This window comes from Watersipora subatra, chromosome 6 (genome assembly GCF_963576615.1).
Source record: "Watersipora subatra chromosome 6, tzWatSuba1.1, whole genome shotgun sequence".
Taxonomy (NCBI): domain Eukaryota; kingdom Metazoa; phylum Bryozoa; class Gymnolaemata; order Cheilostomatida; family Watersiporidae; genus Watersipora; species Watersipora subatra.
In genome coordinates, this window is record NC_088713.1 from 20,427,896 (window position 1) to 20,452,958 (window position 25,063).

At 35.9% G+C, this 25,063-nt stretch overlaps 2 protein-coding genes across 2 annotated transcripts; both read right to left on the minus strand.

The window, feature by feature from the left end:
• Positions 1 to 7,043: 7,043 nt before the first annotated feature.
• LOC137398106 (uncharacterized) lies at positions 7,044 to 9,299 on the minus strand. The gene has a single exon (XM_068084214.1). The coding sequence runs from the start codon at positions 9,297 to 9,299 to the stop codon at positions 7,044 to 7,046; it is 2,256 nt and encodes a 751-aa protein (XP_067940315.1).
• Positions 9,300 to 9,434: 135 nt separating this feature from the next.
• Positions 9,435 to 10,913, minus strand: LOC137398107 (uncharacterized). Its single transcript, XM_068084215.1, has one exon. The coding sequence runs from the start codon at positions 10,911 to 10,913 to the stop codon at positions 9,435 to 9,437; it is 1,479 nt and encodes a 492-aa protein (XP_067940316.1).
• Between the last annotated feature and the right edge of the window lie 14,150 nt (positions 10,914 to 25,063).

A 25,063-nucleotide genomic window follows, 5' to 3' on the forward strand; every position in this document is an offset into this window, starting at 1 on the left:
GACCTTACCCATCATGCGTAGTGCTGTCCTTGTATTGTGGTTGGTTTTTGTTAGTACAGAGTAGGTGAGAAGTAGGATACTTGGGCCAATAAAAGAGTTACATTTGTATTGCGAAATAACTAAGGTTTTTTTGCATTGTTGTATTTATAATTTTGCATGCTCTTAGAGCTTGGTTAAGAGCATCGTGAACATGGTTTTACTTTTGCTCTCTCAACTGCATTCAAATAATTGCATATATTAAAGTCAATGGGCCATCTATCCTTATAGAAAAAAGATGCATGGGTCAGTATGGAGGATTCAGGGGCCACCACTTGAGGAAACTTGGGCATAAGGGCAAATTTCATGATCTTTGGCTATACATACAACTGAATGCTTTTCATTTATTATCTTATCTACAGCACTACCCATAACAATATTTGACATATAGCTTTTCGTTGTTTTCTTTTTATAAAACTATGGTATTTGCTAAAAGCGTAAATTGAATGGGTTATGATAAAATTATACTTGGCTGCTCGACCCATCTATCCGTTTATGCACTTTATTGCAGTAGATTAGTTAGGCCAACTGGTCCAACTATCCTCATCCTTAATGGCCCATGTATCCCCAGCTTATAACCTTTGTGAAGTGCCATAACTCTCAAGTTATTTAAAGATTAGTTTTACATTTGGTCTCAAATCGATTAAAATATGTTTATTTATGTTGAAAACAGAAATTTGAGTGAACGTCATTCATTTACTGCATGTTAAACCTGCTAGAATATTAAGTAAATTTACAAAACAGTACTGATGAAAGGTAACTTACCTCCATGCTTGACACTTTCACTTTGACAGGAACTAAGATGGCAGCAGTGACCTATTTTTTGATTGAACAATATTATACAAGCAATAGAAAACTAAAATAAACAATTTCTAATAATGGGGTTACCTATGTATCTCCTGTTTCCATATATCCCACTTCTCCCCTAATATTTGTCTTGAGCAATTATACTCACTAAAAATGCCAGTTTATCTTCTCTCAAATTTTGGCATTAGAAAGTTTGAGTATTTTTATTGTGTTGGCTAGAACTTTGACTTCTGAGTTCGAGTTTTGCTACATGAATTCTTGGAGCAGAATGAATAAATGCTGGGATTAGTCGCTTGAAAGATGTGCAATACTCAACAACTATGCCTGCTATGGACTAATGCATGTATGGAAATAATTATAATTGTATTTTAATATCACGATTACTATTCTGGTGTCATGGATTAAATTAGGCTGCTCAAATATAACACTGGATATCTAACATGTTTCAGTCAATGCTACTTGCTAAATTAAGTATGAGCAGGGTAGTGTTTTTAAAAGTTTACTCTCCATTCTTCAGATTTAAGATTCAATGTTTTTGTAGTTGTACCTGCAAAACGATAGAAAATGATTTTCACTTGTAATTACAATTTAAGTATATAGAACAGTACTTAAATTGTTCCATATACTTTAAGAAAGAGATAGAGATAAAGTTATAGCAATCAGAAAAGGTAGTTGTCATAGTATCGCTAGATGTGACAGAGTTGTTATTCACTGCAGCCACATTCAAGGCAAGGCCAATGTTATTACTGCGGTTTATCTAATATTTTGCAATATTATCACAGACTCATAATACACGCATTATGTGACTTTTAGCGCTAAGAGTCAGGCTTGTAGGGCAGAGTTAGCTAGAGAGTGGCAGAACACACCTGTGAATAATAAAATTCAATCTGAAACACTAGAACCAACATCTTCATACATACATAACACACTTTGCTGGGACAGGAACCCACCAGAGCACGCAAGTCAAGAATAGCTCCATAGTCATAAAAGCTGAAGCGAACTGTGAAAATGTCAAGTGATTTGCAGGAATTGATAATTTGACGGGCTTTGTGAAGCATATTAGATATGCATGACATGAGAATAACTCTTTGTCGGCGGATTTTCATATTATTGATTTTATTGAATGATATTAATTCATTCGCACCCGCCTTATTTTTAGGCAATTAGCCCCAGATACTGCTGGTTTTCAAAAAGTTCAGAAGGTTGCCGTAATTCAAATTACTACTACAAAAGACAAACTTGAGATAATTTACTCATTCAAATTTCACAAGAGCCAGTCAAGTCTACGTTTTTAAATTATATTGTATTCATACAAACAACTTGTATCCCTTTTATGTAGATTCATGCATCAAAGAAGGTATTTTCCAGAATTTTCAACTTTTCAAAAATTGTCATTTGCTGAGAGAAAGTTAGATTTGCTCCATAAAAATTGCAAAATATACAAAGTTTGACTGAAATTAATTATTTATTACAGACAATATATAGTTATAAAGAGTATTTATACATGTGTAGTTAGTCACGAACACGAAAATCATGAAACTTCGAAATTTTTCCTCTTGAGAAACTTTGAACTTTTTCTTCACACAAAAGCATAGCAAATCTATATGCCAATATAACACCAATAGAACTTCATGAAAATGTTTCAAATAATAAAACTATGTTCAATAACTCTGTTCTTGACTTTTCAGGTATCATAGACAGCTCTAAGAACCAATTTGATCCTATCGAAACTGAAATATAACGTCAGTCTGACTACAGCTGGCAGCGTGAAGAATGCATTTTTATTCGAGCATAACGATTCAAATTGGCAAAATTAAAAGTTAATAAAAACTTTGAAACATTAAAAATAATGTTTTAACTTGATTTATGCAGTTTTTCAATGTCTTACACCTTCTCAATCTGCATATTTATTATTCACACATAGAGTTGAAAAAAAATAACATGAACGATAAAATTTCAAGTCGGCGGGATGATTTCCGGTTTTGGTAGATATTGAGATAGGTGTACTAATCTGGTTATAGATTTTGCCAGAGACGTCACAGAAGCATATTTTAAAGTTTGTCTGATTGGCCAGAAATTTACCTTTATATTGAATCAAAATTATTATTTTATAATTTAAAAATAACGATGCAAGGAGTTGGTAAATTTCAGACGCGAGTTAACACGCATTGAGTGCCTAGCAACGTCATAAAAACGCATGTTAATTTGCTTTAACTCGCGCATGGGTGCGAATGAGTTTATGTGGTTATGTAAACATTCAAAGTAGCAGAGATTATTTGAGAGAAAATTACTATTTTGACTTAGCCTTGTTTTTGTTTGTGAACATTTTGTTGAAGATTGGCTAACCAACCATGATAGAGGTACATGCAAAATCATGAAGCCATTCGTATACACATTAATATGCTAGTTTGCAACGAATTTGCGGGTAGCATCAGAAAATTCAATGACTAAAATTTGCTTGATAGTTCTCCAGTGTCTTGCAGGACATGTTTTGTCTCCAGCTAGCTTTAGCTTTCAGAGCCAAACATAGAACCCAGTTCAAAACATAAAGGTCATAAACTAGTAACGAGCATTATTTAAACATCCCTTTGTATATAGCTGAGTGTATGGCATTATGTAATCTCATACCTGTTGGCTGTTTAGTTCAGAGAAAGAGCTAATCTCATCAATCATTGTAAACCACATGCTGGCACTGGTTACAACCATTACTCATATGTCTTTGTCTAACTTGTCATGTACTGTCTAACTTGCCTTGGCCAACATAAATGGAAGCTAATCATCATTTGTCGTTTTTCTTGTAGAGTCTGATATTGCGTTTCGTAATAATGCTACAATGCCTGGCTTGCTCTTGGTTGAGGATAGATATGTACTGACCAGATAAAACAATCTGACTTTCTTCCATTTTCTTTCTAGGTTTTCATTTATATTGTTTCTAATTTAGACAAAAACTGCCAGGACTTAGCCATTAGCTGTGCGCCTTTCTTGCTGTTTTATTACTGTTACTTATGCCAAAAAGAAATTAAAAAATGGTATTGTTCTATATAACAATAACAACAACAGAAAGTTACTATGTAAAATTGTTTTTCTTTGTTATTACAAAAAATCAAAGTTCGCATTCGATATAGTTCTGGTGATAATATTAAAATGAGTATTTTTATGGTTTAGTGTCATGGTTAGCCTCTGAGCCTTGATTTCAATGTATTCTGGTTTTCCTAACTGGAAGATTTTAAGCTATTGAGACATACACTCACCCTCCAATGAAAATAAACCCTGTCTTTAACTCTTTCGCTACCGTAAGCCGATATATCGGCTTTAGTGGTAATTCAAGTACAGGCCCTAAGCCTATATATCGGCTATTCAATATGGTTTCACTTTTTTTTTAATTATGAAGCCAATATAATAGCTAGACCAATCAAATTTTGTCTCCAGTAGAACAACCTTGTTACCAATCACTTGCTATCAATATAATTTTTTTTAGCTAAATATTGTCAACAAATCGCGGTGATAAATGTACCGACCGTAAAACAATATATAGGCTTATCAATAGGGTTTCACTTTTCTTTTCATTACGAAGCCTACACATTAGTTAGACCAATCTAAATTTGTCTCCAGTGCAGCAATCTTGTTGCCAATCAAATGCACCTAAAAAATTCTTTGGTTCAACGGTTCCATTTCTAATTATTTTTTAAAAAGGCGAAACCAGATCTCATGGCATTGAAAAACACACTGCGTTCGTTCGAAAACGTTGGATATTGTACAAGAGTAAAATTCACCTTGTACTTGTAGAAAATTTTGTTTTGACTTGAATGCATTTTGCAGTAAAATGATATCTGTTTTTATTCTCGAGATATTGCTTAATTACTAGCGGTATATCAGCTTTTCAAAAAATTGTTTCATCAATTTGGGCAGAATATTCATTCGGTAAGATTTTAATGTGGTAGTGAAAGGATTAAAGGTTTACTTGCATCAAAATTCACCTTACGGTTATTTAGTATGGAAAGATTAACCATGTCTTACTTTGTTGTGTTGCAGGTGCAAAATATTTTACTAACTATAACTTTCCAGTATATTTTGAGTCATGAAATGATGAGGAGCGTGTGCTGGATAGATATGATCTGTAAATTTATTTGTGAGTTTTTAAAATCGTACACAAAAATTGTAGTTTCAGCCCGAACAATGGTGAAATACCATTTTTTTCTGTTTGATGACATCTGTGGCAGGTTTTTTACTGGTGTTTGACCAAATATCATTATACAATTCTTCGGATCGCTGCAAATATTGCCCAGGTTTACTGACACGCATTGATAAGATCGGCAAAGATCAAAGCGTTAAAACACGACATATCATCAAGTCATGAATTTTTACAGGTTTATATTTATATTTAACAACTATGGTATTATCTTATTGACATGGAATTACTTAATTTATTTGAAAATTTTTGCACTTTAACTAGCAGAGGTGCTAGATGTCTACTGACCCAGGCTTGGGTAATATTTCATACCAAAGGCTAGTACAAAGCCATTTGCCCAGCTGCTTGCATTGAAAGCTGCTCATCCATAACAGCTCATGTATTGCTTTCCATTTGGCAAGCACTTTAAGTATGCTTATATCAAATTTATCAGCATGTCCACCAACATATCAACTGGTGGTGGCTCAGTAGTTTGTTATCTGTTTAGGTAAGTAGTCATTAAAGTCCTCTTTTTTGAGATATATTATAACCACTATGTTTCCATGGTGCGCAGTACTGCGATGCAGTCCCCTCAAAAGTCGAGGGGATTGTACGTTTTCATGCTGCGCAGTGGTTTTCAGCAAATTAGCAGAGAAGAGAAATTGTATAAATCGAATCGCCTGATGGAGAAATTGAATCGATCATTGATACCAAACTTCAGAAACAGTCTTTTTATGCTTCTGTCATCATTATTCTTTTATTTACAATACACATTCACAAGGTTTTACAAGCCTTATCACAATTTTTACAATGTAGTATTTTTTTATTAAATATTTTTAAGTAATATATTATTTAAACGTTTATTTACGACTTGCCACCTATTTTTCGAAAAGAGTTGGCATCGAAAACAAAGTCTAGAAAAATGATCACCTCATCGTCCTCATGGGTGCAGACCATAATTTAATATAGGTGAAAGAAGATCGGAAAATAGAAAAAAAACAAGTTTAGCGGGATAACATTTGTACTAGTTTATGGGCCTCGAAGTATCCGTCTCCATGGCATGAGAGCTATGCGCAGTCACTGCGAAATTGCTGTTTCTTTGCTGCGAATTTGCACTGGCTTCGCAGTGATTTCAGTGCAAAGACGCCGTTTCCATGATTCGGAGAGGGCGCAACTCTGAAGCACTGCTGTAGCAAATTTCTTTATGCAGTGGTATGTTAAGTTATAATTTTCCAAAGAGACTTGAAGTTATAAGTTCACTGCTGTTTATTTGCATGATGCTAAACACCGTGAAATCTGAAATGCATACATATACCGTGATAATAATGCGCAATGATACAATATGGTATAGTATGCCATAATATAACGCATGAGTAAAGACACAAGAAATAACTCAGCAAGTACAAAAAATAGCACAATAAACAGCAAATATGTGATAGCAGAATTAAACAACTGTTGTATATAATATTATGTAATTTACCTTTGCTTCTTCTTTGGATAAAATGTAGTAACATATGTAGTAGGTAAAATTATTGACTAAAATTGGTAATAAACAGATAAATTGTAGCCTTCCATTATGGGCTCTAAAAAACCTACTAACTAGGGCTGACAGAACACGCAAGACTGGCCAAAAGGTCAAAGCTGGACACGAACTCTATTGGTCAACAGGTGATGACACTACTCCCGTGTCCAATCACACCTAGACAGCACAACAACTGCCAGCAAGAAAGCCCGCGAACGCAGCAAAAAACAGCTATTCCTAATACCTAAAGACAATTAGCCGCTGCTTCTGTCAAATCAATTATTTTACTGTAGATAATGGCTATTATAAGGCGTACGATAACAAGTGTGCTAACCATAGTTTATTATCAACGAGTGCAATTCTTACACTCCCATCTAAATTTAGGATAAATTTACAGAAGATTAAAAGAAGACAAAACACATATGAAGTTATTTGACTAAATGGAAGCTAAATAATATATTTGCACATGCACTACAAGCAAGCTAGCTCAATTACAAAAGGCTATAAGCATTAATCATGTCGGTTCTCAGCGCTCATTAGTTTAATAAGTTTCTGTACTGGTCTATCTAGTGTTATCCTCGGCCGATTTGGTTTTCCAGCGTTGTTTAGGTCTTTCGTTCCGAGCATTACTGTGGTTTTCCTGACTAGTCCATCTGGTCCTTGATGTGTAGCGATTACACTTCCTGTTTTCCATTGGTTTCGCGGTTCATTGTTGTCCACAATAATGACAATGTCTCCCACCTTTATGTTCTGTTTGGGATTTTCCCACTTTGACCGACCTTCAATTTTGGTAAGGTATTGAGCCTTCCACATGGTCCAAAATTCTTCAGCTAGTTGCTGAGATTTCCTGTACATTAGTCTGCCATAAATCTCCGCACTGTCAAATTCCCCAGGGGGAGGTGGAAAGTGTTGAGATTTCATGGTTAGCAAATGGTTAGCTGTGATGATGGCATCCGTGTCACTCAATGAATCTGTGGAGATGGGTCTGCTGTTGACAGTTGCCATGATTTCATAAAAGGCTGTTCTCAGGCTCTCTGTTGTCATGCGCTTGCTGTATTTTAATGACATTCCTTGCAAAATTGATCTTATGGTTCTTATCTGTCTTTCCCATACCCCGCCTTGGTGGCTAGCTGTAGGAGTATTTGTTTCAAACTTTATTTTCTTGGTCATCAGGTAATCTTTTAGCTCCTTGCTTCTCATGTTGAGTAAGTCCTGCTCCATCTGGTTTCGTCCTCCAACAAAATTGGTGCCTGCATCACTGAAGACAGTAGTGACCGGTCCTCGGACTGCTTGAAATCGTCTTAAGGCCTGTAGGAAGCTATCCGTAGACAAGTCGTCGATGAGCTCAATATGAATGGCTCGAGTGTAGAGGCATGTAAAGATCACACCCCATCTCTTTAGCTCTGTTCTTCTGTCCTGGACAAAAAAGTGCCCAAATGTATCAATTCCTACGTGCGTAAATGGTGGACTAGGCTCAGTTCTTTCCTTAGGCAGAAGACCCATTTGTTGTTCTTCAAGTCTAGCACGGTTAATTCTGCATTTCACGCAGCGGTGAACAATGCCCTTGGCGAGTGTGGACACCCCAGTTATCCAATATCCTGCTTGGCGCAAGGCGGTGATTGCCGAGTTGTGCCCTTGATGATGTGTTATCTGATGATAGTGAGTTACCAAAAGCTTAGTTAGCCGAGACTTAGATAGTATTATGGGATTTCTTTCTCTGTAGCTCAGCGGCGATGTTGTTCTGCTAGACATACGCAGCATGTTATTCTCATCTAGGTAAGGAACTAGCTTGCGAATTTTACTGTTTTTCTGTAATGTCTCTTTCTTCTCCAGCTGACTGATCTCTTTATCAAATGCTTGCTTTTGATCTAGTTTGATGATGTGGCTTTCTGCTTGGCAGAGATCTTCCGCGGTTGTCGCAGGTCTTTTGAAGCTTTTGTTTTGTAACATAGCCTTAGCGTTTGTAATAGCTCTCACCAGTCTGGTCCATGAGCTAAACCTTTTGACGATTTCATCTAAGGTGTCATTAGTTGCCGACTGCGTGGAAAGAACTTGTTTGGGTTTCTTAACCTCCACACTGTTCTGTATAAACTCACAGTAGTCTGCTTTGTTAGCCAAATGTGCACTGAGATCTAGCTTGCGCAAGAATGCAGGCCCAGTAAACCAGTTGGATTTCTTCAAGGCTGAGAGAGTGCAGCCACGTGAGGCTAGGTCTGCTGGATTCACTGATCCGGGCACATGATGCCACTGTGTTACAGAAGAACATCGACGAATCTCTGCTACCCTGTTTGCAACGAACATGTGGAATTTTGCCTCGTTGCTGTTGATAAATCCTAATGTTGCTGTAGAGTCTGTCCAAATGTATTGGGTGTCAACTGCCATGTCTAGCTCACTTTCCAACTGACATTTCAATCTCGCAGCTTCAACGGCAGCCTGTAATTCTAGCCTAGGTATAGTCATGGATTTGAGTGGAGCCACCCTTGATTTTGCCATGATAAGAGCCGTGTGTACTTGGTCGTTACTATCGACAAGGCGAAGGTAGGAGCAAGCGCCATATCCTTCCAATGATGCATCACAGAAGTGATGCAGCTCAGTGTACTTCCAATTCTTGAAGTTTGAAGCAAGTCCTGGTGTAAGACATCTTGGAATGGATATATCTTGAAGTTCATCTAGCTGACTTTTCCACCTGTTCCAATCATTAGCGATGTCTTCGGGAACATCGTCGTCCCATTTCTGACTCTCCTTGCAGGCTCGCTGCATGATCATTTTTCCTTGTAAAAGAAAAGGAGCAAGTAGACCAAGTGGGTCATATATCTGTGACACTACAGATAAAATTCCTCTTCTTGTATTAGGTTTCTTTGTTAGGTTATTGCTGAAGGTGAAGCAATCGTCATCAGTACGCTACTCCAATCCAAGAGTTCTCTCAGCAGGCAGTTTATCCTTGTACAAGTCTAACCCTTGTGTCTCAGAAGCTCTTTCTGTAATAGGTATAGACTTTAAGACGTCTCTATTGTTGCTAGCAAATTTGTGTAATCGGAGGTTGGCATCAGCACATATCTTTGTTGCGTCTCCTATAAGCTTGATTGCCTCAGGAACGCTAGCCACACTAGCAAGGCCATCATCCACGTAGAAGTTTTCGGTGATAAAGGCACTAGCTTCTGGGTTTTTCGAACTGTTTTGTGTTGCTAGTTTGCGCAACGCAAATGTTGCTACTCCAGGTGAAGACGTCGCACCAAAAAGATGCACAGTCATTCTGTACTCCTTGACTTCAGACAGGTTTGAGTCAACCCACAGAAACCTCAAATAGTCTCTGTGTTCTGTTGTCACTTTGAAGTTGAGAAACATTTTTTGAATGTCACACGAGAGAGCTATAGGCTTTGTCCTGAATCTCAAAAGTATTCCAACCAGACTATTTATGTGGTCTGGTCCAGGAAGGAGTTCTTCATTTAGACATTTGTTTTGAAAGTGCGCACTCGCATCAAAAACAACTCGTATTTTTCCCTTTCTTGGATGGTAGACACTGAAGTGTGGTAGATACCAGACTTGACCTGTTTCTGCGGTACTTTCTGCAACTGGTTCGGCATGCCCATTATCAATCATTTCTTGCATGAAGTTGAAATATTCCTTTTTCAGTATGGAATCCTTCTTAAATCTCTGGATGAGCTGATTCAGTCTGCGTTCGGCTTGACTTCTATTGTTAGGCATGAATGGTACATCTTTGAAAGGTAGTGGAAGGGTTATTGACCCACCCGCATCTTGTGTAATTCCTTCCTCTAGTATTTTTACAAACTTGATGTCGTTTTGGGATGCCTTCCTTCTGTCATCGAGGTCATCAAACTCACCCTTTTGTGCAAGATGAGTTGTAAGCAAAGTGTTTTTATGCCTAGAGTTACCACCACACAATGTCCATCCAAGGACTGTTTTTACCGCGAAAGGTTCATCATGTTTTCCGATGATTGTTTCGTGTGGTGCTAACAGGTGAGAAAAATCTCTCCCTATCAGCAAACCAATAGGTGCATCAAGAGTTGGAGGTAGTAATTTGGCAATTTCCTTGAGATGATGCATGTTGTTTGCGATTCTAGACGTTGGGATTTGTGCAAGGTTGCATGGTATGGTTTCTTGTTCATAAGCCTGAACAGAGTGTATCTGTCTTTCTGACGCTGGTTCAAAACATCGCAATGTGATTTTGTACTTGTTGATGAGCCCAGTTTTATCTCCATTGAGTGTTGTCACAGTAACTTTCTCAGATGTGCTGGGAGGCCTAATTTGGTTAGCTATGTCTCTGGTTATGTATGTGCTGTCTGATCCACTATCAAGCAGTGCATATACCAGCACCTCATCTACAGAGTCATTTGCTGATATATAGACAGGCACCACCATATTCAAGAGTTCAGCTGTTATATTTCTCCTGCAGCATGAACGATTTGCTGTTTTGTCTCCCTTTGTGTCGGCTCACTTGATGCTTCTGGCTTGTTTTCAGTTTTATTTCTCTCAGTCCTAGCTGTGTGGGAGTGAGAATTCGGTTTGCCATTTTCCCAATCTTGGGCTGTCTTGTGTAGACATTGAGGGTAGTCACCTTTGCATTTTCTACATTTTACTTTCTCTCTACATTGAGAGGTCATGTGACCTGATTTGGTGCAGCTGTAGCAAAGCCTTTTTTGATTGAAGAAGGCAAGTGTGTCAATGTATGACATGGCTACTAGTTTAGAGCATATAGCCGTATCATGATTATCTTTTTCACAGTAGGTGCAGTGTCTTTTTGGCCCTTTGCTAGTGGACGTGGAGAAAGAATGCAGTGTTTTTCTTCGGCTTCTATTCTGAGGCTCCTCTTTTGAAGGCTTATCTTGAGCCAGGAGAGGTTCACACTGAATTTCTGCCTGGTCATTGATTAGGTAGAAAAACTCAGAAAAGACTGCATTTCTATCTTCATCTCTCTTGATCTGTCTAGCCTGGTTTACCCATTTAGTTTTCAGCCAGCGTGGCAGTCTTGCTGCTATTTTGTCAATTTCTTGACTGTCATTGAGAATTTTCAACTCTGGTACAGATGACATAGCGCCCTTTATCTGTGACAAGAAATCAGCGAACTTCTGTAGTTCTTTGCCATCCATTGGGTTGATTTTAGGCCAATTTTCTAGTTTCTCTCTCATAGCACGAGAAACACTGCTATTTCTGCCATATCTTCTACGTAGTTGTCTTCGGGCATCAAGGTATGCTTCTTCTGAGTTCAAGGTGAAGTAGCCAGATATGCAATCTTTTGCATCTTTATCCACAAACTTCTTTAGGTAGCGGAGAGGAGCTTTGCCTGTTAAACCTTCTGCCTCCACATAACCGTCAAAGTCGATCTCCCAGTCATTGAACTCTAAAGGGTCACCAGCGAAGACACTGGGTTCTAAAGAAGTGCGCTTTGTGCTTTTCATGGTGGTGACTAGACACTTTGTTAACTGCTGAATCGCTCCTAAGTCTTCCACTGAGCTTCTATGTGTGTATATGGAAAGGTTGCTCTCATTTCCATCATCTGCTTTTACTTCATTCTGTTGTATGGGTCTGTCTTCTTGCCGTTTCAATGTTAACCCATCTGTGTGAGATGTAACAATTGCCGCCATGTCTGGCTGTGATGGGGTTTGCTCTGTATGTTGGGCTGCATCTTCTATCACACGTGGCTTGTTGAGTTTCTGTTGCAGTCTGGCACGTCTGGCTGCCATACGAGTTTCGAGCTCTTCCATCTCTTCCTCGAGTTTCTTTTTGGCTTCCTCGAACACTCTTTCTGCTTCTATCAGCTCTTCTTCTTGTTTGAGCTCAGTTTCTTTACATTGATTATAATAGTCATGAACGAGTCGCACATCAGCCATGAATTCATTAAAGAAAGCTTGTGTTGTTTCACTAACTTTATTTTCAACTAAGGTTTCAATCTCGTCAAATATATCAGAAACAGTATGAGTGCAATTCTCCACTAAAGACATAAAAGTGCTAACATCTTTATCTGAAAGTGTGTCAGCCTTCTCTAAAAAACCTTCGTTCTGCTCAAATTGTTTATCAATAGTTTTAACAAGCTGTTGTGTTAACTGCAATGTTTTGTTCTCTTTAGCTTTCAGCGCTAGCTTTTTATCTCGCATTGACTTTCTAAGCGCTGCTGTGTCAGACTCATTATTAATGGCTTGTGAATTTTCATCAAGTGGCACGGCACTAACATCACTATTTGTTGCGCTATCGGTATGTAGCTCAGCTAATTTAGACTGGTCCTCGCTACTCCTACTTGCTAAAGGTTCATCATCTTTATTTGGCATTGCGAGTGGAAATTATAGCTGCACCACTATATAAATTAGCTTATATTGCTATAAAGGTGTCTGAACACACAATATAATTTTACTAACAAAATTGTGTATATTTTAGGTACCGTAATGAAGGATGTTGTGAGACAATGACAGAATAGTTAGAGGATGTAAATACAACTGCGCGCCACCGCCGCAGACCGCTAAACCAACAGCACGAGTGCAGCCGAAGCGTAACGAGACACAAGGAAAGGCCCACCCCGCCAACCGAGCAAGAACGAAACCAGCAATCAACCAAATTGGCTATTTCGAGTGTTCTGTCAGCTCTAGTAAGCGTACAACAAGACAAAATGTATCCTATGACAAAATTATCTCATTAAATAACACTTACTTATAAATGAAACCAATGCTCTATACTATATTACACTGAATAATGCAAGTGATGACTTATCAAGGTTGTTGCCATATAGGTAGGTCAATGACCTGTGTAAAGACTGCTTATTGATATAAGTACTGATGAGAAAAACCTGAATTACTAATTGCAACCAGGAACTGTAGTGTAGCTATGAACAATGTTCAATATGACTGCTCAATTTTGAGCTGAGGCTAACTGAGATACAGCTATGGTTACTTAGCTGGTGAGATTTACAGGCTTTCTTTACCCTCTGAGCTCCTATAGAGTGATAACTCCAAATAGAGATACTACTATTGTTCTAGTAGCTTAGAATGTTACTGTGCCGTCTTAGTTCAGCGTCCTATATGAGGATCATAGTCTTCTCTTGTATGAAGATGTGAGTTCTTTTAACCTTTGTCAAGTCTTTGTTAGACAAAGATTTCACTGTAGCAAATTTCTTTATGCCGTGGTATGTTAAGTTATAATTTTCCAAAGAGACTTGAAGTTATAAGTTCACTGCTGTTTATTTGCATGATGCTAAACACCGTGAAATCTGAAATGCATACATATACCGTGATAATAATGCGCAATGATACAATATGGTATAGTATGCCATAATATAACGCATGAGTAAAGACACAAGAAATAACTCAGCAAGTACAAAAAATAGCACAATAAACAGCAAATATGTGATAGCAGAATTAAACAACTGTTGTATATAATATTATGTAATTTACCTTTGCTTCTTCTTTGGATAAAATGTAGTAACATATGTAGTAGGTAAAATTATTGACTAAAATTGGTAATAAACAGATAAATTGTAGCCTTCCATTATGGGCTCTAAAAAACCTACTAACTAGGGCTGACAGAACATGCAGGACTGGCCAAAAGGTCAAAGCTGGACACGAACTCTATTGGTCAACAGGTGATGACACTACTCCCGTGTCCAATCACACCTAGACAGCACAACAACTGCCAGCAAGAAAGCCCGCGAACGCAGCAAAAAACAGCTATTCCTAATACCTAAAGACAATTAGCCGCTGCTTCTGTCAAATCAATTATTTTACTGTAGATAATGGCTATTATAAGGCGTACGATAACAAGTGTGCTAACCATAGTTTATTATCAACGAGTACAATTCTTACAACTGCCCATCATGGAAACATAGTGAATGATGAACAGATCACCAATGCTAGTTCAACGCTTTTTTCCCAGTCATAGGATACGTACCCAACCTGATTTTCAAGGGCTGGTAGGTCATCCTTAACTAGTTCACTTAATAAGCTTTTTACGCAATGACCTCGCATAGACCTTTCAACACATTAGTTTCAACACTTGTTGCCATTTGTCTGTTGCTTTGAATTTCTTTGCGTAATGTAAACCTTTTTGCAGTATAATTTTAATTTATTTTAGACTCGATCGATACCCAAAACATTTTTTTTTAACTTTTGATAAACGCGATAATAATACCTAAGAAAATACCATAACACATCTCTTTTGATGCAACAACGCTCTATCTTTCAGTCCTACCCCTATAGCAGTGGTCAAATAGAGGTAATCTTGAAATAGAAGCTGGCATTGTATTTTTTAAATAGCTCATCAGAATTATGAGAAGATAAATTGAACCATTTTACAGGCAAAGTGGTGTTGCCTATATTTTGTACTCTCCATTTGTAGGAGCGACATGAACCTTTTTAGTTAGAAAAAGAAAATTTGCTAACTTACATCCAAGTTAGAGGTAACTTAGCACCATTATTTGAGGAGGTAAGTTGTTACTTCTTTTTGAAGAGGTAACTCCCATCCTTAAATAGAGGTGGCGTTCAATAAAAGAATGACCCACAATTTTTCAAACAATTGCCTAAAGTGGTCTCAAATAGCAGTACCATTAAATAAGAGTTAGCATTCAAATATAGGTTTAACGGTAGCCCACTTTCAACATGTCTGCAAATACCAAATGGACGGTGGTAAGAGGCCCAATGCATAAAGTGGTCATCAACTTTCTTACTTAATATTACATTACAAACATTCCACTTTTGTAGAAGTTGTCTGATCTGGAGAACGAAGATGAGCTCTCCACACCGAACTATAGTCCCTCAATCATGTTCCCATTGAACCAATCATATTGGTCTACAAGTGTTTAAAAAAGCTAAGGGGTAAGTTGATGAGCCCTTGTTTTTTTTTAAGTCTTGATCCTCTGATGATTAAAGTTGGCTCTGGAGACTGCAGTCATTAATTGCATTGGGCAGTTGGCTAAACCAGAATACCATAGCACTGGCAATCAAAAAAATAACCAAAACAATAGCTAGGATGTGAAATACTAATGTATGGAGTTGTATGTACAATTTATCACGCTTTTTTTATATTTATGTACAGTATTTCAACTTTGTATAAATTTAATATCAAATTTATGAGTTTAATTTGGAGTCTCAGAATGGAAACGTTCTAAAACACAAGCAGGTTTGTGCATAGTCCATTAACTGAGTGCATACAACAGGCTGTGCAGTGCAGCTCGGCACAACGTACGCATATAGCCAAGATCAATGTTCTATGGCTCTTGCAAAATTTTTTGTACAAAACACATCTTTTTAGTGAGTAGCTGATTAATTAGCCTGTCATACGTGTACCTATTTGAAAGAAAAGAATCATCTGCCTGCATTGAACCAATAGAAAACATGTTAACAACCCTCACCAACCTGGAACTTTCCGCTTTACGGGAGCACTATTTTTGTTCTCGCAATTTCCTTTTTTACAGTAACCAGCCGTGTCCGACCATTAAAGTTACCAAGGTTTCAAAAATTGGCAATCAATAGACTTCTAAAAATGGATTACTGATTGGTGCCTATTAATTAGCGAAAGAGGCTGAGAACACGGCCGAGCTCATACTGCAACACACTTTAAGCTTTTTTGTTGGCATCATTACATGTAAAATTTTCTGTTGATGGATGATGTATATAAAAATCTCAAAGGCGGCGTAGTTCAAAAATAGGGGCCATGCTAACCCGAGGGCACACTTCATTCTTTGGTGGAAGTTAGGTCTTTAACAAAATCCATTACATTTATGAGAATAGCGATCTGTATACCAAAATATGTTGTATTCTCGAATAAATAGTGTATTACGTTGTTCTATATAGAACGATATGGTAATGATGCTACCATATCACTGCCAGGTACACTGACTTTTTAGCTATAACTAAAAAAACAATTTGTATTAACCGTTTTAGGCAACACTTTTGCTCACCTAAATTCTTGAGTTGTCTGTTCATGTAATAATATTATATTTTTCCAAACTATGATACAATTAAAAGTGCTCTTGTGAATCCTGGTCATCAAATATTTTTAGTAGTTTTTTATAACATCAAGTGGCAATTCAAATTTCTTCTCTTCCAACAAGATCAATAATTTTTTAACCTGTTTTAGCATGTTCAACATATTGAAGAGTGAAGTAATAATTTGTTCAAAAATCATGAACTTGTGGTATGACTCTTACTCTGTTTTTTACATCAAGCCTGGTTATAAACATGCTATCAAAATGCAGCTGCATTTAAAGCTCTACTTGCAACACAATTTACATTACAGTTATTTGGTTTCAAAAGATTCACCATGCCTTACTCTGCTGGGTTGTAGGTGCAAATTTTCTAAGATTGTGATTACAAGCTCTTCAAAGCTCAAAAATGAACAGTCAAAAATGAAAAGCTCAAAAATCGCAGCCATCAGGAAAACGACGTAGGTTAGAATCCCTTTATATTGATTACGTACTCAACTCAGTGTAGTTATTGTTTTGACATGCAATGTTATCATGGAAAATTAAAGGCCAATCACAGCTTCAGTATTAAACGTCTCGTAGCACTAGTTTACGACAAACACTTCGGGTTCTACCGGGAAGCTCTCATCAAATATACATGTACATGCTCAATTATAGATGCTCGCTACTTTACAATTTTGTTTCATCTTGGTCTAATCTTTTTGTCGTAATCTGATCATGTGACCCATAATTCCTGTCAAAAAGCATGAACATTTTTTTGCAGAATCTTTTGACTATCGCAGGTGACCAACAGGCTCCTCATGTTCGTCAGAGGATGATATACATTCTTTTGAACTAAAGTTAAAAAATAACATATTTTTAGGCTAGGTTTTGAGAAGTCAGTGCTCAAAGTGACAGCATTACAATGATCAGGAAATAGGCACCTAGGGACAATAGACATGATTTATTGAATGCATGAGGTATATTTGTAAAAATATTTCGACGAATGAGGTTGCACGAAAGTGTAAACAGAAGCCTTCATTGTGCAACTTACATCCCATTTGAGCCGTTTCGTAAAGGGATTCCAACCTACGATGTTTTTTTGTGATGGCTGCGATTAACTGTTTGATTTTGATCTTTTAAGATCTTGTGATCACTTTTTCACATATTTTGCACTTACAACACAACAGAGTAAGATACGGTAAATGGTTTGAGACTAAATAACTGTAATGTAAGTTTTGTTTCAAGTCCACCTTTAATTTACGCATAAATTGTCTCAATTGTTTTTTTAATCATCTAATAATTAAATTAGCTACAATAATAATTAGCTCGATTAATATTAATAGCTTGAAAGCCTTTGGTCCTGCATTTTTCTGAATTATACGCATATGCAATATGATTCTCAAATACAACAAAGCATGACGTAAAAGTAATACAAAGCAGATTTTGCACTGATTGCTTCTGTTTCCTTTTGACGAGGCTGTTTCAGTGCAAATCAAATTGTTCAACTCCTGAGCTACTGTGAACCTAGTAGTACAGTAAAGCTAGTCAAAGTGTTTTCGTATGGCCAAGTGCTGCATGATGTGGCTTTGTCAAGCTTTTGTATGAATGGGTCGCGATCTCAGAAACCATGGTCAAGTCGCAAACCACGAAGTTGAGTTATCTGACTATGAAGCTGCACTAACTGAATAAGTAATACATTTTCGTATAGATATACAGCTATTTATATGACAACCAGCTACAATCTGTTTAGATTTTTAACTTCAGCATAAGTTTCTGGATTTAAATTCAGAAATCTAGATAAATATCACAACATCTTGATTAATATTGGTTGCTATGATATTTTGAAATGTAAACACGATTGTGCAATAGTATTCGTTTCTCTAACTTCAACACCTGTTTTCTCGGAACTGTTATCGCATTAATGGTGAACATGCATTCAGTTTATTGACCATAAAACCTGCTGTAATTAATGTAAAATCAAATTTTTTTTGCAAAATAACTGAGAACTTACTCTTTCTGCTAGTAGTGTAGATAACTCCAAATCTCAAACCCCAGATTTAACCATGGTTTTTGAGATCATGACCCAAATTGTTTATGATTAGTGAGTAATTGACTAATTACCTTTTTGCATATATACCTGAATGAAAAAAGAAATTGTTTGTATATGTTGAACCAATAAAAATATGTTTACAACCCAAGCGTAGTTTCGCTTTGCGAATACTTGTTTTATGAAAATTTTTTCCTAGAAATGACAGTCATGTCGGAAGCATAACAGCCACAAATTTTTACTAGTTTTACTTATATGAACTGGATAATTTTATTGAGCAATAGTGCTAATGAGAGTAATTATTTTTATCAGTAATAATATATTGTAAACTAATAATATTCATGAATCGTCCGAATTGAGTTTTATGCTCACTTCACGGTAATTTCAAAATGGACGAAAAGCATTCCCTCTCATTCTACAACGCATTTTTGATAGTTTTTGCTGCATCAACTAACATAATATTATACTGATTAACTTGCTATAAAAATACTGTATAGATCATGTGGTTTAAAGTTATAACCATTTATACAGACTCATTTTATAAATTACATGTAGGTGCCAGTGATTACTTATGTCACAGTGAAGAAATTCCTTTAATAGTAAAGGAGCTGAAGTTATCGATAAATGCATCATGTAGTTACCACACTGTTTCAAACAAATAGTGCTAATGTAAAACTACAATAAAAAATATGTCATCGCTAACAAAAAATTTCTACCAGTTTTAATTTTATATTATATTATATATTTTATAAAAGTTTCACTTTTTCTATTAAAGGTTTTTAAATGTTCCCAGGACAAAATGAAGCAACTGCAACAGGTTTTTTAGAGAAATGATTTTAAACTCTATCTTAATATGATAGATATTTCTGTAACAAGTATTCATGCGGCTAATTGTGCCTAATACTTTTATACGCTTTTTACTAAGTCGAACAAATCTAGTTGGTTTCATTCTTACCACCTGCCTCAAGCCGGTGTAAATGGTCATCAAAAATTTGATTTCTCTGTGCCGCTAAGAATGGCATATTGAAAAAAATTTAATTTGGTGAACACTCAAATATTGCTTAATTATTTGCCTTGCTAAAACTGTAATAGACTCACCTGGATTACATGTACAACTTAGCTGCTTAGGTTGCCAACTCGTAGTTCCATGGCTTGTTATAGTTTTGCTTGTTAGGGAGTAGTAATCTTTTAGAAAAAATGAACCCGCTTTTCTTTGGAAACATACCATTCAAGCAGCAAATGTATGTCAGTGCTACTGTGCATTATGCTGGTTAATATTCTCAGCTTTGTTAATCATTCTTAGTATTGAATGAATGTTGCTGCTTTTTGGTTTGTCTCTTTTTCCATATATATGTAACTATTATGTATGACTATTTAGCTTCATGAAGCTGGTGCAAAGTTCTTATTTACAAAAATTTGATTGAACATCAGGTTCTAGTTATTATGTTTTAAAAATTGGACTATGCCCTGTGAATAACTCCTTGATTTCAATTATGTACACAGCTTTTATTCACCCTTGCATGTTTATAGTTGTCGTGTTCTTGCATTCCTGTTACCTGTTCACCGGTGATAGCACTTGTACAAACTATAGGTTAGCGTAGCGTCTGGGACAGGAACAGAAACTTGCAGTTAACACTCATGGTGACGAGCTCTAAACTTTACCTTACAATAATATCTAAAAGCCAAGTCCAAATTAAGGTCAGACAACTGAAAATCAATTTCATGACTTCGCGATCGCTTTTGAAATTTTGTTCACATTGCTTAAGTCATGCTCTTCTATTGCCTAAAGACTACACTGGTGAGAAATATAAAAGTTGTGATTGAATGTCAGGGGCTAGAATACCAAATACACTTCTACTTGCTCATGTTTTCTTTTTATGCAGCAATCAATGAACTTGCAAACGATTAGCTGTAAATGTATGATGTAAACGTTTAGTATAAATCGGAAAAGATTCTAATAAAAAAAACTTGTTATTTCTAGTTTGTTATGAATCATTGCAGGGTGTTGCCATAACCTGTCCTGCATCCACCTTGATGCTAGTCAAGTTATCTAAAGAACTGGCAATTTAAGGTTCCAACAGCTTACATATTTGGGATGTTTCTGGTCAGAGGAGAGTGGACACAGGAACTTAGTGAAGGCAAATCACGGTGTTTATAGAATAAAATATTGAGCGACGTAGAATGAGCGTTAGTGAAAAAAACAAATTTTTTTACATGTATTTTACAATTACGGAGATAAAAAATCACTTCGTCTTTAAAATTAAATATATGATTTTTGGCAAATACATTCAGCACTTTTGCTACCACATTAATTTCTGACCGAACAACTATTTTGCCCAAATTAATTCAAACAAATTTTCAAAAAACTGATATACAGCTAGTATTTAAGTAACATTCCGAAAATCAAAAACTACCGTTTCACTGTAAGATGCATTTTTTCCAAAAACAAATTCTACAAAATAAGTATGAAACTGTTTTGTGAGTCCCAATCTCAGAAATGTTCTGACGCTTTCTTCGCGTTGAATGAACGCAGTGTGTTTCTTATTGTCATTACGATAACTATCTGGTTTTCCCTTTTTGATAATAAGTAGAAATGAAACTGTTAGGCCAAAAATTCTTCTATTGGTTGCGTGTCATTAGCAACAAAATTGTTTAGGTTGAGACTGAGTTTGATGTGTCTAGCTAATGCATGGGCTTCGTAGTGAAAAGAATAGTGAAACCCTATTGATAGGCTAATACATTGGCTTACGGTCTGTACTTATATTACCTCGGAAGCCGTAACATCCACTTATGGTAGTGAAAGAGTTAATAATTTGCCCCATGCTATAGCCTTTTTAACTTTTAATGACATTCATGTTGATTAAAGGATTGACTCGCATATTAGTATTACTTACAATCTGTTTGTGAGAAATCCAATTTTTGCTCAAAATCCCGTTCTGCTTGTCATAGCTATCTTTTGCAGTTATCTATCATTTTTCGTGATATACAGGAACATTGGTTCTTCGTGAAAAGTGAATACGCAAAATAAAAAGCAGTTTCTTTTCGAACTATATATACATGACCCAAACTTTTTTTTTTCAAAACACTTGCATTGCTTTCTAAACATAATGCATTTGTTTCCTGTATAATAAGTAAATTGAAGTTCTCTCGATTGACTGTTATGTCGTATTTCAACTTCAAACCCAGTATGGTAATTCAAAGAACGAACTTCAAGTGTATGGGCATAGTTTGGACATTTTCTGGTTGGAATATCTGTCCAGTAAATGCTCTTATAATGTATACCTCTTATAACGGGAACTCAACCTAACATTAATAATTTATGTAAAGCTTTTGTTTGATGCAACATAAATACTTTCACACGAATTAAAGTGTCAAGTTGGTGCAAATTCTCAAATTCAATGACGAGAATTTCATAGCTGGCCTTAAAAATATAGTTTACATTCTTGCCGAACTTGAGCAATAAGAGTATGTATAGGGTTGCTATTATAGATTTTAGTACATTGTTAACTCTTTCGCCACCACAAGTCGATGTATCAGCTTATTAATAGGGTTTCACATTTCTTTTTATTCGGAAGCCCACACATTAGCTAGACACATCAAATTATGGCTCCAATGAAACAACTTTGTTGCCAAGCAGGTGCAACCAATACAATTCTTTTGCAGTTCAACCATTCCAACATTTCACAGGAATATACAGTAAGTACAGACAGTAAGCCGGTGTATCAACATTTCAATAGGGTTTCACTTTGCCTTTCATTACGAAACCTACCCATTAGCTAGACTAATAAAATTTAGTCTCCAACGAAACAATCTTGTTGCCAGTCACGTGCCACCAATTTAAACTGTTTTGGCTCAATTATTCCATTTCCAATCATTTTTCAAAATGGCAAAACTAGATCGTTATCGCAAATAAAGCATCAGAAAAATTGTGAGAGTGAGATTCACCACACAATTTTAAGCTTAGCTCGTAGAGAACTTTTTTGTAAATAAGATGCATTTTACAGTAACATAATATCTGTTTTCATTCTTGAGTTATTGCTTAAACAATAACGGTATATGACTTTTTTTCGAAAAACCGTTTAAATTAATTTGGGCAGGTTAATCGTTCGGTCAGAATTTCATGCAGTAGCAAAAGAGTTAAACTAGTTTGCCAATAGAAGATGTCAATTGTGTCGAAAAACAGAAAAAAGGATTAGCCTCTCATAAATTCACAAAAATTTGAAAGCTACCTATTGGTGCAAGCATTGGAGTATTGATATACTCAGATGAATGTTATGAGCTCTAGTCTCATCAAAAGATATATTGGTCCTAACTTTATCCCGTCGATGGATAAATGAAAAGTCAGACAGACACTGCATTCACCTTGTTAGTTAGCAACAACAAGTATCAATCAATATTTTGTTGCTTTTATTTACTTCACCTTCTTTTTTGTTTCCAAATTCATGTCTACTGCCTTTTAACCAGAACTTTTTTAATTGTTTAATCAGTTGATATGAGCATTAAAGTGGAAATTTTAGCTGAGCTAGTAATTATTTCAGTTTTCTTGAATAGTGTTACAAAGGCGAACTGCAACTAACAGGCGCAGTGACTTTTGCATGCCAATTGGAGAGTAGCTTTATTATAGAAGCACAGGCCATAATTGTGTAAATCATGGCTGAAAATCTGTTCTACTAGAAACTTCTGAGCTATTTAAAGGACTTTAATAATGCCGATATATTCTCAGATTTTTGGAAATTTGTTTAAAGTGCTCAAGAGGGCAACTTCATTTTTTTTGTCCCATCATTGAACCTTCTTCACATAGATTACAATTTTTTGAAGAAAAGCCGTTTGCACAGCAATTGAAGCATTATGTTGTTCGTTGGAGCTTAGGACGTACTATTTTAGTGTTAGTTGTGTTTTAGTTGTATCATGCGTATTTTGGAAGAAAACATTAAACCTAGAAAGAGTAATTAAAAGTGGTCTAAAAAACATGCGAGTTATAAAAACGCTTACTTATTTTTAATGATCCTAGCTTAGACAATTGAAAACATTATTTCTGTAAGAAATGACATCTGAAGCATATTTGTTAAAAAATTATTTGCTTACAAAATATGTTAGTTTAAACTTTGCTTGATTTTGCTGGACTTGATGGACGTACTATTTTAGTGTTAACCCTTTGGCAGGGAAATGACCAAAATGTCATTTACCGGTTGCGTGGGAAAACGAAATTTATGTCGCTTTCGGTAGTCGTTTATAAAACTGTCGCCTAGTAATGTTAAACAGAGGATATGAACACTGGTAAGTTTTAAATATCATCAACAGGATATCGGTTTAGGATTTACAATATGAAACGATTATCTGAGAGGCGTTGCTTTGTGCTAAAAGCTAAACAAATTGCGCCTCCTTGAAAAAGTATAAAATTTGAAAAAACCAGTCAACATCAGCTCAATTCTCAAAACGGTAAAATAAAAGATTATTTGATCCGGCGATCGTTAGTGACTTTTTGTCTGATCAGAATAAAAATAATTCAAATGGTAAAAGTGATGTAAACTTTTTAGATTTTTAATATACTTGGAATATATAGGGAAAACAATCGTTGTGGTGTCAAATGCCTTCTAACGCAAAGTCGGTTCCTAGGCATCTGCAATGTGAGATTTCAAAATTTGATTACTGGCCATTTGAGAAGAACTAAATGGTTTTAGTGTAATCAGTATTAATAATACAAATAAAATCCACATTGCTCGAAAAGCGTGCGTGAGGATCTCGTCTGTTTATGTTTGGCTCCAGTGTCACCTGCCTACAATAAATGATTTTAGTTTACATAAAACCTGTTGCTATTCAATAAAAGCACTGATTCAACTTATGCTACTTCTATTTTAGCTCATCAAAAACTGGCAAATTTGCCATGAATCAACAAACTTATTTTATATATTTAGCTCTTCATCTTAAGCTTTCTTATATTGCAATTGAGGTCCGAAAAAGTTGACGATAATTTTTTGCGATAGATGTAAAAAATAGAGTAAGAGTCATACCACAAGTTCATGATTTTTGAACAATTTATTACTTCACTCTTCAATAAGTTGAAAATGCTAAGACGGATTAAAAAAATTATTGATCTTGTTTGAAGAGAAGAAATTTGAATTGCCACTTGATGTTATAAAAAACTACTAAAAATATTTGATGACCAGGATTCACAAGAGCACTTTTAATTGTATCATAGTTTGGAAAACATAATATTATTACATGAACAGACAACTCAAGAATTTAGAGTGTTGCCTAAAACGGTTAATACAAATTGTTTTCTAGTTATAGCTAAAAAGCCAGTGTGCCTGGTAGTGGTAGCATCATTACCATATCAATCTATATAGAACAACGTAATACACTTTTTATTAGAATACAACATATTTTGGTATACAAATCGCTATTCTCATAAATGTAATGGCTTTTGTTGAAGACCTAACTTTCACCAATGAATGAAGTGTGCCCTCGGGTTAGCATGGCCCCTATTTTTGAACCACACCGCCTATGAGATTTTTATAAACATATCAATCAACAGAACTTTTTACATCTAATGATGCAAAGAAAAAGCTAAAAGTG